At 56.2% G+C, this 14,502-nt stretch overlaps 4 protein-coding genes across 8 annotated transcripts; 2 read left to right on the top strand and 2 right to left on the bottom strand.

Annotated features, from left to right (window-relative positions):
- The first annotated feature begins 294 nt into the window (after positions 1–294).
- Positions 295–5,777, top strand: Wdr24 (WD repeat domain 24). Its single transcript, XM_051181083.1, has 9 exons — positions 295–1,335; positions 2,661–2,838; positions 2,961–3,633; positions 4,112–4,230; positions 4,307–4,428; positions 4,501–4,605; positions 4,734–5,074; positions 5,206–5,390; positions 5,467–5,777. Exons 1-9 carry the CDS (start codon positions 855–857, stop codon positions 5,633–5,635), a joined length of 2,373 nt encoding a protein of 790 aa, XP_051037040.1. The 5' UTR covers positions 295–854; the 3' UTR covers positions 5,636–5,777.
- Positions 5,778–6,029: 252 nt separating this feature from the next.
- Positions 6,030–8,777, top strand: Jmjd8 (jumonji domain containing 8). 2 transcript variants are annotated; one of them, XM_051181082.1, is made up of 9 exons: positions 6,030–6,202; positions 6,282–6,380; positions 6,521–6,569; positions 6,644–6,740; positions 6,835–6,903; positions 6,992–7,111; positions 7,184–7,251; positions 7,337–7,466; positions 7,544–8,777. In XM_051181082.1, exons 1-9 carry the CDS (start codon positions 6,045–6,047, stop codon positions 7,558–7,560), a joined length of 807 nt encoding a protein of 268 aa, XP_051037039.1. In that variant the 5' UTR covers positions 6,030–6,044; the 3' UTR covers positions 7,561–8,777. The 2 variants fall into 2 exon arrangements, with proteins under 2 accessions (XP_051037039.1, XP_051037038.1); XM_051181081.1 differs by having other exon boundaries at positions 7,337–7,471.
- Stub1 (STIP1 homology and U-box containing protein 1) lies at positions 7,663–10,059 on the bottom strand. The gene is made up of 7 exons (XM_051181079.1): positions 9,713–10,059; positions 9,068–9,266; positions 8,819–8,984; positions 8,557–8,644; positions 8,315–8,371; positions 8,117–8,233; positions 7,663–8,040 (listed from the first exon to the last, which is right to left on the bottom strand). The coding sequence occupies exons 1-7, from the start codon at positions 9,869–9,871 to the stop codon at positions 7,915–7,917; spliced, it is 912 nt and encodes a 303-aa protein (XP_051037036.1). The 5' UTR covers positions 9,872–10,059; the 3' UTR covers positions 7,663–7,914.
- A 1,359-nt stretch (positions 10,060–11,418) lies between these two features.
- Positions 11,419–14,189, bottom strand: Rhbdl1 (rhomboid like 1). 4 transcript variants are annotated; one of them, XM_051181077.1, is made up of 8 exons: positions 13,966–14,153; positions 13,371–13,544; positions 12,941–13,165; positions 12,717–12,865; positions 12,434–12,546; positions 12,241–12,317; positions 12,099–12,159; positions 11,419–12,018 (listed from the first exon to the last, which is right to left on the bottom strand). In XM_051181077.1, exons 1-8 carry the CDS (start codon positions 14,002–14,004, stop codon positions 11,747–11,749), a joined length of 1,110 nt encoding a protein of 369 aa, XP_051037034.1. In that variant the 5' UTR covers positions 14,005–14,153; the 3' UTR covers positions 11,419–11,746. The 4 variants fall into 4 exon arrangements, with proteins under 4 accessions (XP_051037034.1, XP_051037032.1, XP_051037033.1 ...); XM_051181075.1 differs by having other exon boundaries at positions 12,241–12,341; positions 13,966–14,150; XM_051181076.1 differs by having other exon boundaries at positions 12,241–12,341; positions 13,383–13,544; positions 13,966–14,146.
- Between the last annotated feature and the right edge of the window lie 313 nt (positions 14,190–14,502).

The following is a 14,502-nucleotide window of genomic DNA, read 5'->3' as shown; positions in this document are numbered from 1 at the left end:
GTATACATTAGGCTCTGTACGGGCTTCATCTCCGGCATCACACACGCACACGCACACTACATTAGGCTCTGTACGGGCTTCATCTCCGGCATCAGACACACACACGCGCGCGCGCGCGCGCACGCAAGCAAGCAAACAAACGCAGACATATCACCAAGGAAGAACTGATGATCTGCTTCATTTACTTGGCCAAAGCGCCGCCCGCAAACGCGGAACCTTTATTATATGGGCTAAGAGTTTGTGCCCATTTCCGGCGAGGCAAGAATGAAAAAAGGACTACTTCCTGTAATGGGCGGGAATTAGGCGAGTCTCTTCCGTTACGGTAGCTGAGGAACATTGTGCTTTCGGTAAATGTCTGGTGTGCGACGGAGGCAAAAGCTTTCCCAGCACCTGGTTCTGGTCCCGCAGTTTCCGCTGCCAGGTGCAACCAGATACCTATACTTAGTGCTGTGGTCTCTCTTCTGCCTCCCAAGGCCTTTAAACTCAGCCCTCCGGACCCCTCCAGTTCCTTTACCCTTTCCTCTCGGTTGTTCGTTCCTCTTGGAAGCCCCTCAATCCTCGGAGGCACGGAGCCACTTTTCTACACACTGGGATCTATCTATCAATGGTCTAGTAGCATCCAGGATCTTGTTAATGGATGATTAACTACATAGAATCTGGGGAGATCAGACACGGTGCTGACGAGTCTTAGGTTAGCTATGGAGCCTTCTAGAGAACTCCAGGGAATTTGGTGATTGGCTGATGGACCATCTCAGGCCGAAGGTTCGAGAGAACAAACCTGAACTGTTAGGACACCATGGCTGACCAGGCCAGCACATTTCACTGACCTCTTGCCCCCTGATCCTTGTGTAGCCATGGAAAAGATGTCCCGAGTTACCACAGCCCTGAGTGGCAGCGCACTGACAGGCCGTACCATGCACTGCCACCTGGATGCACCAGCGAATGCCATTAGTGTGTGCCGTGATGCAGCCCAGGTTGTCGTGGCAGGCCGAAGCATCTTCAAGATTTACGCCATTGAGGAAGAGCAGTTTGTAGAGAAGCTGAATCTGCGTGTGGGCAGGAAGCCTTCACTCAACCTGAGCTGTGCTGATGTGGTCTGGCACCAGATGGATGAGAATCTGCTGGCCACAGCAGCCACCAATGGTGTAGTAGTTACGTGGAATCTAGGGCGGCCATCCCGAAACAAGCAGGATCAGCTGTTCACAGAACACAAGCGCACAGTGAACAAAGTCTGTTTCCACCCTACTGAGGCCCATGTGCTGCTCAGTGGCTCTCAGGATGGCTTCATGAAGTGCTTTGACCTCCGAAGGAAAGATTCTGTCAGCACCTTCTCTGGTGAGGCCCACAGACACAGGGTGGGGAAATGTGTGTTTCTGTAGATGTTAGACCTTACAAGCGGGCTGAAGTGTGCTTCATCAGAGATCCTCTGTTGCACTCTCAGAGGCTGAACTGGGAGAGTGGGTAGAGAGGGAGAGGGCTGGTCCCAGTGAAGGATGAACTCAAGCACTGCTGGTTGGGGAGAGGCAGGAGGTTAGACTGGTGGGAATTGAGACTGGGTGTATCTGATAGGGAAGGTAGAGTCTGCAAACACAGTGTAGTGAGTGGCTGAGTCTTCCTTTCCCTCACCTTGCCTTACTCCACTGCAGTGAATCTACTAGTATCTTCAGGACTCCCAGCCCAGGAGTGCAGTGAGGTGGGAAGTATGCAGGGCTCCTCTCATGGTAGACCTGGCTGTCTGTATTCAGCCCTAGCTTGCTCTCCCTGGTTCTTTTGTTTCTGTTTGTTTGTTCTGTTTTTCGAGACAGGGTTTCTCTGTATAACAGCTCTGGCTGTCCTGGAAGTTACTTTGTAGACCAGGCTGGCCTTGAACTCACAGAGATCTGCCTGCTTCTGCCTCCTGAGTGCTGGGATTAAAGGTGTGCGCCACCACCAACAGGCTTCTCCCTGGTCCTTAATGAGAGCAAATGAAGTACCAGCAGTGCCTTAGACCCTTGGAGAATTTGTAGGTTAAGACAGATCTTGAAGGCCGAGAGTTGGTGGTTCATGCCTTTAATCCCAGCACTCCAGAGACAGAGGCAGGCAGATCTCTGTGAGTTCAAGGCCTGCCTGGTCTACAGAGCTAGTTCCAGGACAGGCTCCAAAGCAATACAGAGAAACTCTGTCTCGAAAAATCAGAAACACACACACACAGAGAGAGAGAGAGAGATCTTGAGCTGTCTGTGGCAGGGAAGACTGGATACTGCACTTGCAGGCTCCTTATACTGTAGTCTTCTAAGGTGGATATGGACTCTGAACCCTTTGGTCAACTGGCAGGGTATTGAGCAGAGAATGAGGCAACCTCCTCTTCCATTCATATGGTCTCACAAGCCTTGGCCCCAGGGAAGTGTAGACAGCCAGCTGGGTTGATATACACTCAGTGCTCACAGAACCCAGGGAATTGAGGCCTGGGAGTTTGTGCAGAAAATACCTGGCATGTTCTGTCTGGCCTAGGCTTCAGAGACCCACCTTAGGCAGATTCTGATGGTGTTTCCTCAGTCCTCTGTGCTTCCCAGCTGGCCACAGACTGGTGAATGACCCCATTCTAGCCCCTTTAAGGGCTCTCCATCCACAGAGGGCCAGCCCTCCCTCTCACTCATGCTTCTCCTGATGAATGCCCACAGGCCAGTCTGAGAGTGTGCGCGACGTGCAGTTCAGCATCCGAGACTACTTTACCTTTGCCTCCACCTTCGAGAATGGCAATGTCCAGCTCTGGGACATCCGCCGACCCGACCGATGTGAAAGGATGTTCACAGCCCACAATGGGCCTGTCTTCTGCTGTGACTGGCACCCAGAGGACAGGTGTGGTGTGGGGGTGAGGAGGGCATTAAGGCTGAAGGCTAAAAGACACAGTGGGGTGTGGCAGGGTCTCATTCCCCCCTCTGGAGAGGTCACTGAGAGCTTGAGTGGGACCTTCTCCACAGGGGCTGGCTGGCCACAGGTGGACGAGACAAGATGGTGAAGGTCTGGGACATGACAACACATCGTGCCAAGGAGATGCACTGTGTGCAGACCATCGCCTCAGTGGCTCGAGTTAAATGGCGGCCTGAATGCCGCCACCACCTCGCCACATGCTCCATGATGGTGGACCACAACATTTATGTATGGGATGTACGCCGGCCCTTCGTGCCAGCTGCTATGTTTGAAGAGCACCGTGATGTTACAACAGGCATTGCCTGGCGCCACCCACATGATCCCTCTTTCCTACTCTCTGGCTCCAAGGACAGCACATTATGCCAGCACCTGTTTCGTGATGCCAGCCAGCCTGTTGAGCGTGCCAACCCTGAGGGCCTCTGTTATGGCCTCTTTGGGGACCTGGCCTTTGCTGCTAAGGAGAGCCTGGTGGCTGCTGAGTCTGGGCGTAAACCGTATACTGGTGACCGGCGCCACCCCATCTTCTTCAAGCGCAAGTTAGATCCTGCTGAACCTTTTTCTGGCCTGGCTTCTAGTGCGCTCAGTGTCTTTGAGACAGAGTCTGGTGGTGGCAGTATGAGCTGGTTTGTGGATACAGCTGAGCGTTATGCTCTGGCTGGTCGGCCACTAGCTGAGCTCTGTGATCACAATGCAAAAGTGGCTCGGGAGCTTGGCCGTAACCAGGTATGTGGGGCTGGGGCTCCATGGGCCATGATTTGGGTCAGAGACTGCTGCTACTGTAGTGGGGCACTAGAACCACAACTACCCTGAGCTTAGCACATTGCTTTGGTCAGTCACAATGCCAGCCTTTGCCAAAGCATTTGACAGTGTAAAGATCAGGTGGGACAGAATAGCTCAGACCCTGGGGTCAACCTACAGTTGAAGGTCTAGGGAGTCAAGTACCCACAGCCCCCTCTTCTGCCTCACTCTTGGTTTTGGAGCCGCCTCTGCATGCCACCTCTCTTCTCCCCTTGCTAATCCTAGCACCAGGTGCCTCACAGTGTGCTACTAGAGGGTGGAAACAGTGCTTTTTCCATGTGCCACAACTTCCCCAGTGGAGGTGGTTCAGGACATGGATTGGTATATGATTCTGCCCAGGAGATGGGGGCCAGCCTGGGTGCTAGGTGCCCAGGACCTATGAGTGGTTGGTGCCTACCCCTAGGTGGCACAGACATGGACCATGCTACGGATTATCTACTGTAGCCCTGGCTTGGTGTCCTCCGCCAATCTCAACCACAGTGTCGGCAAAGGCAGCTCCTGTGGCCTACCACTCATGAACAGGTAGATCCTTGGCCATCCCCCCCCCAGGGTGGATTGCTGGGGGACCTGGCCACCCACAAGCTTTCCCTACCTCTAGCTTCAATCTGAAGGATATGGGCCCAGGGCTGGGCAGTGAGACACGGCTAGATCGCAGCAAAGGGGACACTCGGAGTGACACAGCTCTGCTTGATTCTTCAGCTACACTCATCACTAATGAAGGTAGGCAGGTATGATGATGGGAATAGGGCTGGAGCGCCACTCCCTGAATGACCTCCCTTCCCTGCTGGGCAGATAATGAGGAAACTGAGGGGAGTGACGTGCCTGCTGACTACCTTCTGGGTGATGTGGAAGGAGAGGAGGACGAGTTGTACCCACTGGACACAGAACATGTGCACCGTGAGTGGGGACTGGGGGAGGTGGAGATGGTATAGAGGGGTCAGACCTGGAGCATGGCTCTTTGAGCAGGAGCTGAGTGGAGTGGGAACCCTAGGCTCAGGTAATCTTCCCCCACCCCTGCCTCTCAGCCGAGGAGCCTGAATATGTACTGCCGCAGGAGGCCTTCCCACTGCGTCATGAGATTGTGGACACACCATCCGGGCCTGAACATCTGCAGGACAAGGCTGACTCTCCGCATGTGAGCGGCAATGAGGCAGACACAGCTTCATTGGCACCAGTGGATTCCTCTTCTTCCCTCCTTTCTGTCTCACATGCACTATACGACAGCCGCCTGCCGCCTGACTTCTTCAGTGTATTGGTACGGGACATGTTGCACTTCTATGCTGAGCAGGGCGATGTGCAGATGGCTGTGTCTGTTCTCATTGTGCTGGGTGAGAGAGTGCGCAAGGACATCGACGAGCAGACCCAGGTGTGTGATGGGCCGGGGAGGGTCTCCTTGGACTAGCCGCTTGTCCCCTCATCTGAGCCTGTTCCTTTCTGCTGCACCCCCTACCCCAGTTTGTCTGGAAACACTAACCTGAGCCTGTCTCCTTCCCCCAGGAGCACTGGTACACTTCCTACATTGACCTGCTGCAGCGCTTCTGCCTCTGGAATGTGTCCAATGAGGTGGTGAAGCTGAGCACCAGCAGGGCAGTTAGCTGCCTCAACCAAGCCTCCACCACTCTGCATGTCAACTGTAGTCACTGCAAGCGGCCCATGAGCAGCCGTGGCTGGGTTTGTGACAGGTGCAATGACAGGATTGGGGGACTTGTGAGGGAGGCAGCCCAGAACCTCCCAGCTGAACAGCATTCCCCTTCCCAGGTGCCACCGCTGTGCCAGCATGTGTGCTGTCTGCCATCATGTGGTTAAAGGTCTGTTCGTGTGGTGCCAGGGCTGCAGTCATGGCGGCCATCTTCAGCACATCATGAAATGGCTGGAAGGTAGCTCCCACTGCCCTGCAGGCTGCGGCCATCTCTGCGAATACTCCTGACCTGGCCCTCCTTGAGGCTGAGGCAGTTTCCTCAGCTCAACCCTGAGGTCCACCTGACAAGGCTCACAGCCTCTTACCCATCCCATGTACCAGGATGGAAGGTGGCTACAACCTGTTAACCCAATAAAAAGCAGGAGCTGCTGTTAAGCCACTTGTCACTTTGATTGCGCCGCAGGAGGGAACTTCCGGCAGGGACTGTAGCCATGGTAACCCGTAATAGCCAATGGCTGCTGAGTTTTCGCTCTGCCTTAAGGAAATGATTAAGGGATGTGTGTGTGTGCGCGCGCGCGCGCGTGTGTGTATATGAGGCTTATGTGTGTGTGCACGCGAGTGTGTACGAAGGAAGTTGAAGTTCTCGGGGCCGGGCTCGTTGTTGCTTGCCGATAGCTACAGTCAGGGCGATAGGCCAATGGCTCGTGGTTACGCAAGTGTCTACGGAACTCCCAGCGTGCTGCGCGCCTGCGCCCGTATGTTCATGGCGGCGGCTAGACGGCCAAGGCCGCTTTTGCCTTTTGTACTATGGACGATGGTGACTGTGGTTCTGCCCGGTTCTGACGAAGGGGGATGGTGAGCGGCAGGAATGGGGGGCAGTAGGGAGCCTGAGCTCAGAGCCCTGGCAGGTTGTACTAACCTGTTGTCCTCTCAGGCAGCAGAGCAGGCTGGGAACTGCAGCAGCAGTGACAGAGGAGGAGCATTGTACTGTGGAGCGCCGAGCACACCTCACATACCCTGAGTTCATGCACCAGTATGTGTCCCTACCCCTAGTTTCAGCATGATTCTAGGCACACACCCAAGCATGGTCTTTTGGCTGCCGAAGCCATACCTTCACTTCCTTGTGGGCAGGAGAGGCCCCTGCAGTTTAACACACTGCCTTTTCTCCTCTAGCTATGCCTTCCTCAAGCCGGTCATATTACAGGGACTCACGGACAACTCGGTGAGTATTTGTACCCATGTGGGCAACTAATCCTGATTGACCAGTTGCTCAGTTCTTTTATCCTCCAATCCCAGAGGTTCAGGGCCCTGTGCTCTCGGGAAAACCTGCTGGCCTCGTTCGGGGACAACGTTGTTCGCTTGAGTACAGCCAACACCTACTCATACCAGAAAGGTGAGCTAACACACCCTCCTTTAAGGCCTGACTGTTTGCCAGCATCCCAAAGGCAGGACTGACCAGTCCCAACTGGAACACTCCCTTCTTGTAGTGGACCTGCCCTTCCAGGAATATGTGGAGCAGCTGCTGCACCCCCAGGATCCCACGTCCCTAGGCAATGGTGAGCCAGACCTAGGCAGCATTGGGAATGGGACACTTGGGAACTCACTGTTGCCAATATTCTTGCCTCTTACCTTCCCTGCTGGCAGACACCCTGTACTTTTTTGGAGACAACAACTTTACTGAATGGGCATCACTATTCCAGCATTATTCTCCACCTCCATTTCGTCTACTGGGAACTACCCCTGCTTACAGCTTTGGGATTGCAGGTGGGTGCTTTTTCAAAGCAGACTGGGGAAGCCCATCCATACATACTTTGTTCATCACAACTGACCCCACAGGAGCTGGATCTGGGGTACCCTTCCACTGGCATGGGCCTGGTTTCTCAGAGGTGATTTATGGTCGGAAGGTCAGTACAAGGGTACAAGGGTAGGAGCTGAAGTTTGGAGTTTGGAGTTCAAAGCACACATGTGACCTTACACTTCTTCCTCCAGCGCTGGCTCCTCTACCCTCCTGAGAAGACACCAGAGTTCCACCCCAACAAGACCACATTGGCCTGGATTCAGGAAATATACCCATCTTTAGCCCCATCAGCTCGGCCCCTGGAATGTACCATCCAGGCTGGTGAAGTCAGTGGCTGGTAGGTGGGGGTTGGGCCAACCCCCAAAGCCCCAACCAATCTCTGTGCTCTTTTCTGTCAGGTGCTGTACTTCCCTGACCGGTGGTGGCATGCCACACTCAATCTGGACACTAGTGTCTTTATTTCTACCTTCCTTGGCTAGCCAAACAGGCAACTGGCAAGCAGCAGCACACGCTATCGTAGTGCTCACAGACTTTATTACAGGACAGTGGCAGCAGCAGCAACCTCAGCCCACCCTTACCCGCTTTCCAGCCCAGAAGGGGGACAGGGAAGGCTCATGGCCCAGCAAGGGGTATGCCGAGAAGGGGAGCAGTTCAGAACCCATCAGCAAGGACTGATGGGGACAGGCCCAGGGACACAAACTATATACAGGGACTGGAGCTTCTGTTTCCAGACCCTCCTGGGCCAGGGTGCCAGGCAGGATATGGGGCCTTAGTAGTCCTCTACCCAGCCGTTCTCAGAGATGAATGCATCAATGACTTCCTTCATGGCCAAGTTGGGGATGAGCTGTTCCTGGGTGAGAGGGCTCCGGGTCACAGGGTCAAAGTGGCCCACACGCTGCAACAACAGAGCCAAGAGTGTTCAACCACCTGAGTATGCCTCTAGTCCTAGTCCCAGACCCACGGACCCTTACCTGCAGGTGCTCCTCAATGTCCTTGCGATCATAAGTGATACCACTGGGTGTGATGCAGGGCTCCCGCATCAGCTCAAAGCTGATCTTGCCACACAAGTAGTCAGGGATATCTCGCTTCTACAGCACAATGGGAAAAATGTCTGGAACTGGAAGGATCACCACATCAGCACCTGCCCAAGGGCTTCAAGGGATACCCACCTTTCTTTTCTCGTCCACCTGAGAGAAGAGCTCATCCATGTCTGCCATGTATTTATCCTGTAGAGTTGAGTGCCATGTGTGGGCAACTCATATCTCCTCCACACAGACACACACACCTTATGTCCACCAGGGCACTCATGTCATGCATGGGCCAACAGATCCACCATAGGCTGGGGCACTTTCCATGCCACACACAAAAACACACACACAACGACCCACATGTGGACTAGGGGCACCCTCACGTGCTTGGCCTCAATGCAGGCCTGCTGGGCCCGGATGTGGCCATCATCCTCATCACCCTCGTGGTTCCGCTGACACTCTTCCAGTTCCCTGAAGGTTAACCAGACGATAGTCAGTGATGGTCCTGACCAGAAAAGACAAGAGCCTTCCCCACTTCAGGCCTCTTTCCTCCTGGGCTCACTGTGTGTCAGGGTTGTCTTTCAATAAACATTTGTGCTGATGACTGTCAATCCGAGGAAGTAGCATGGTAGGGGGAAGACCCACCTCTCTCGCTCAGCAGCAATGAGCCTGGTGAGATAAGAGTGCAGCTCACTCTCCTGGTGAATGCGCCGTTCCTCGATACTGTTCCAGCGCTTCTTCTTAGCAATACGAAGGGCACTGGGGATATCATCTCCAAAGTTGAGTCGCTGCTCCTTGGCCAAACTATAGGCTGGAGGAGTGGACACTTTTAAGTTACACTCGCCAATAATCCTGGCCCCAACGTGCCCACAACCTGACATCTTGTCAGCCCACCTCGCTGCAGATTGGCAATGGCCTCATCATAACTCTCCATCTCTAGCTGGCATTGCCCCAGGAAGAAGTGCGCCTTCACAGACTGCCCATCCAGCTCCAGGGCTCTCCGGCAGTCAGCAAGTGCCTGTTCAGGCTGCTGCATCTTCAGATAGCATAGGGCCCGGTTGGTGTAGTACACTGCCACAAGTGGGTTCCGGGTCTGGGGACCAAAGGCAGGCAGCATAAAAGGGTGTGGGATCAAATGGACCCTTCTATCTAGGAAGATGACAGCCACCAATGATCGGGGGGGGGGGGGGGGTAATGCTCCAGCTTTAGAGTCCATGACAAGAATTGAGACACTGGAGGTTTCCGGGTTGCCAGAGCTCTGGATTCTGGTTATATTCTCTTAACTCCAACTGCTTTTGTGGCAATTACCCAGAACCTCTCTCCCAGCTTTGGGCTTGGGCGCCTCAATCATCCTAAGCCTGCCTCAATCAAGCATCCCGCCCGCCAGTACCCAGTCAACCAGTCCTGGGCTTGGCAACAGTAATCCGTGAGCGGGGAACAAGCTAGCCACCGAGTCCTGCCTGCCAGAAAAATCGTCCCGGAATCACAGAACTGGGAGGCACATCGGGCCCCGCCCCCGCCCCCGCCCCCCGCACTCACGATGGCGCGGCCGTAGCAGGCCGCCGCCTCCTGGTACTTGCGGCCCACGAAGAGCCGGTTCCCCTGCTCCTTGAGCTCCTGCGCACTCGGGCTCTTATCAGGGCTGCCACCGCCAGTGCCCAGCCGCGCGCCGCCCTCCTTTTCCTCCTTGCCCTTCATGGCGCCGCGCGGCACGGCTTGGGCTCCGCGCCCGGCCACCTAGCTCTCGCAGCCCGCGCAGCGATCAGCTCCGCCCGGTCAGCGATCCGCCACCGGAACTTCCGGCGTGGGGCGGGGCTGGCATGAGGACACGTGAGCAAAGGCGGAGCCTCGCAGCTGCTGAGACAGTTCGCGAAGTGCTGCGATGCTAGGTCGAAGCTCTCTACGGGCCCCGCCCCACAGTAACCAGGACCTATCCTCACTTTTCAGACCAAAGCTCCGCCCCTTCGCCGTTCAAGCCCCGCCCCAAGCCCACTGCTCGGGAACGTGGCAGCGGCCTTTGGCTCCAAGGACCGGTCACTGGACCGCTGTCCTAGCCCGCCATGCGGGTGCATGTGGGAGCCTGGGAGCGTCTAGACCGCCGGTAGGACCACGGAATTGAGGGAAGAAGTGGGAGGGAGACCGGCAGGCCAGACGGTCCTCGCAGAGCTTCCCTGGAAATCGGGAGGAGCTGCCTTCGGCCATTAATGGCTGAGAAGCAAGCACGTGACATGTTGACACGAAAGAACCTGCAGTGGCAGCTGTAAATGAAGCTGCGGTTGCTCGGCTGGACTCCGTTTTTGGCAATCATGGGGAGGAGCTTCTTCAAGGGCGGGGCCAGCAGGTTTCCTTGGAGAAAGCATGCACCTAGGACCCTTTGACCCCAAGGTCTGTTTAAGACCCATTCCTAGCCGCTGCTGCTACAGCCGATGTCCGCCGACTTCCCCACCCCACCCCCGGAGCTGGAGGAGCAGAACTCGGCTTTCGGCTGATCTGTGCTCCGCATTGTCACTGCCTCGGAGTGAGTAGGAAACATCTTTGCCCAAGTTGGGATAGCCCAAGAAGCTAACCCCAGAACCTCGCTGTCACTCTTTGTAGTGGTCCTGGTGGCAGGAGCTTCTGAGGTGGCAGAAACAGTGCCAAGCTTGCTAGCCCTACAGTACACAGTCAAACACTACTTGCTGTTTCTGGCCCAGATGCAAGAGCGGCCTGAGAGGTCATGCAGGACCTCGTCAGGATTCAAGTGGCTAGTAACTCTAGGCCCCATGTGGTCCTAACCATCGAGTAGTACCTTAGGGCTGTAGACTCTTCCTCCTGTGAAAACAGCATTGCAGACTTGGGCTATGGGGTGGAAGCTATACACCGACCTTCTGCCTGAACTTCACCCCAACTGGGCCTCCCACAAGGACTGTAGGCCTGCCAAGAATAACAGGGCCCAGGCCAAGTGAACCTGGCTCTGTTGTGGGCTTGTCTTCAGAAAGGGGATGAAAGAACAGTAGACTGGAAGCCCTTGGAGCACAATAAATGATTGCTGAACTTGGCCTGACCTGGAAGTTCACAGTCTCTTACCACCAGCCCTGCCTTCTATGTGGCTTCTGGCCCCGACCCAGAGGAGTTAAGCCACTACGTCATGCCAGGTGCAGAGTTTCAAGGGGAAAGGAAGCACAGACCATCCTGGAGGGGACATGTCCCATTCAGCCTGGGTGAGGGGGCAGACAAGCCTGCAGAGCCCTAGGACAGCTACCTAGTGCTGTGTAAAATATTTATTCATTCTCCAAAAAGGCTCAGACTGCAAGTCCTGGGGATCAGTGGGGAGGGAGGGGATCTCCTCTAGGGCCACATTCAAGGACCTCCACCCAGCCCTGGCCTAGTAGCACCCCTCCCCCAGAAAGGCTTAGGAGGGGCAGCAAGGGCTGCCTTAAGATTTGGCCTCAACCTGGTAGACCACAGGGCCTGCCTGCCCCTGTAGGGAAAAGCAGCCCTGAGAGGTCCATTCATAGAGGGCAGACATGCAGGCCCACCTGGTGGCTGACCCACTGTAGGCCAGGCTCTAGCCATATGGCCCTAAGGAGCAGGTCAAGGTGGAGGGGGGATATCGGCACCCAGCAGGTCATAGGCAAAGACGTTCCAGAAGATGGCGAAAAGCAGGAAGGTGCCATAGGCAAGTAGCACCACCCACCAGCCGCACTGGTCCCTCAGGCGCTCCTCATAGCTTCGAAGGATGGTAAGGCCCATGCTTACACCTACCACTGCACCAGCCAGGTGTGCCATAAAGCTGGGCTGTGGGCCTGAGGCAGGCAGTGGTGGGGAGAAGCGCAGCCACACAGCCCGGCCCACTTCGGAACTCACTGCAGAGGGAGCAACAGGTGGGAGGGGCCCTGTCTGCAGGAAGAGGGCCTCCCAGCGCCCCACCTGCCCCGCTACTCACTGCACACCAGAGCCAGCACCATCCTCAGCAGCTTGTATGGACACCGCATCCCAGCCCAGTTCTGATGGGGACAGACAGGCAGGCTGTGAAGCATGTCCAGTGGGCCTCCCTTCCCACCTCCCCAGAAGGGCAGTCCCATTACCATGACAACATTGGCCAGGTGTGCTGAGCACAGGGCATAGACCCCTCCAGAGCCCCCTACCACAGGGGCACGCATGTCTGTGATAGAGACGGTCAGGGAGCCTGTGGGCAAAGGGAGAGGTGAAGGCCCAGCTGGCCCTCAGCTCACCAGGTATGGTAGGCAGGGGACCCACTCACCAATGTGCCTGTCTCACCTGCCAGCACACCTGCCAGGTAGAGCAGGCTGATGCGTAGTACACCGTGCACCATTTCCAGGGGCACCCCAATCATCAGCTGCAAGAGGGCATTGAACCCTAGCTGCTCCAGCCTGGCCACAAAGGAGCATTGGGGAGGGGTAATTAGATGTGTGCCCTGACTATTCCCAGACTACCTCAGGCAGCTGCAAACCCCCCCCCAAGTGGGAGTTAAGCCTTCAAAGTCAATGGGCAGGTGCTGGGAGGTGAGGAGACAGGACTCTGGAACCCCAAGCTCACTTACCCAACATGCATGAACATGTAGGTGAGGAAGCGCCAGGCTCGAGCACGGTGTCCTGGGTGATACACTAGAGGGCTCTTCATGTATTCAGGGTGGTAGGTCTGGAGCACCCACTTGTTGAGACGTGCCCCGTAGCACAGGAACACGATGATCTGGGGACACTAGTGTTAGAGCTGGTCAAGACTAGGGACTCAGGAGGCCCCGGGGCAGCATGTGGGCAGGCCCACCTGGGCAAGGGTGACAGAGGCCATGAACACAGGGGGTGGGCAGCTGCGGTGCCGGTAGAAGTACCAGCGGCGATCCACCTCACAGGGCAGGATCTCGTAGGCCACATATCGCACAAACCGCTTGTAGATACCCAGTCCTGGCTCATCTAGCAGTCCATCCCGGGGCAGCGCCCGTTGTCCATTAGCAATGGCCCTCTTGAAGCTGCTGGAGCGCTTGCTGCTGATCTGAAGGGAAGGGGTCTTAGTGTAGGTGACAGTACCATTCCTGTGAATCCCTGCCCTAATTGGCTACATGGCTGCTAATAGTCTGATCCCCTATTCCACACTGCCCAGGTCCATAAGCCCTACCCAGTAAGCTGCCTGCCCACCCAGTTTTGGCCAGGGTGCTGTGCTTGATCAGGACTGGGGCCCTCCCCTGCTGCCCACACACCATGGCACTGACCAGGTCCACCAGCTCCTGGTAGCAGACCTGGCCCCGTTCGTTGCTCTGAGCCAGAGCCACCAACATGTCCAACTTGGTAGGGTCCAGGGGCAGCTCATGGCTGTGTACCAGACCAGCGAAGGTGTCCGCACCGATGAAGCCTGTATTCTCAGGATCCAATTGCTGTGGTGGGGGAGCAGAGGGTGGGCCAACCTCCAGCCACAGGGCTGAGCCAGGCTGGCTAGGAAGGCTGGACTTTTGTGCCAGTCAGTGCCTGTTTGCTAGAATCAGCTTGTTCCCAGACCCTGGCAGGGCAAGGCGCCTGGTTTGGATGCTCCACTACCTCATATTCACCCTACCAGTCCTAGAAGGGGGAGGACTTGGGTCCGAGAATCACCTCCCTCCCTCCCCCGATTTCCGTGGAAATCCAGTGAAATCAGACCTTTCGTGGGGTCGTGAGTCTCAGAAGCCAAGGTCGTGAAGGCTTCAGGAAGCCTTTGGAGGTGGCTGCCTGGTGGGGCCTTCTGCAAGCATGGTTCCTCCCCCGAGCCCCGAGCCGGCTGGAAGGGCGCTAAGGCAGTGCCAGCTCCCACCCACCACGCACCTGCTCCTGGATTAGCTGTAGCAGCGAGCTCCTGTCCATAGAGCCGGGCCGAGGGCCGGGGTCGGCCGAGGCCGGGAGGGGCTGCTCTGCGGACCGCTCCGCTCCGCCCCGGCCGGCCCGCTCCACCTGCTCTGCTCTGCGCACACCAAGCTCAGACAGCGTCACTGAGTTGCCAGTCCTGCGCGCACACGGGCAGAGCAGGCGCGTACCCAGCACGCGCACGCGCCGCCGCCCAGACTCAACGCACATCCTGGGTAAAGTCCCCCACCAAACAGCTCGACCCAGAACCACCGCCTGTGCACAGTTCTTGCACTGGTGCTGCAGCAGCTTCTCCCAGGAGGCTGAAGCTGGGAACTTGCAGCACTCAATATCCCTCTTATGCAGCCTTTCTGATTTCTGTACTCAGCATGCTTAGTTAGCACCTTCTCTAGGAAGCTTTCGCTCACAAAAAAAAAAAAAAAAAAAAAAAAAAAAGGCCTGTGACCCATCCCCATTACATCAAGGTCCATTTGCTCCCCACCGCACTCAGATTTCCTC

The sequence above is a fragment of the Phodopus roborovskii genome, unplaced genomic scaffold, assembly GCF_943737965.1.
Source record: "Phodopus roborovskii unplaced genomic scaffold, PHOROB, whole genome shotgun sequence".
Classification (NCBI taxonomy): domain Eukaryota; kingdom Metazoa; phylum Chordata; class Mammalia; order Rodentia; family Cricetidae; genus Phodopus; species Phodopus roborovskii.
This window is presented reverse-complemented; position numbering and strand designations above follow the sequence as displayed.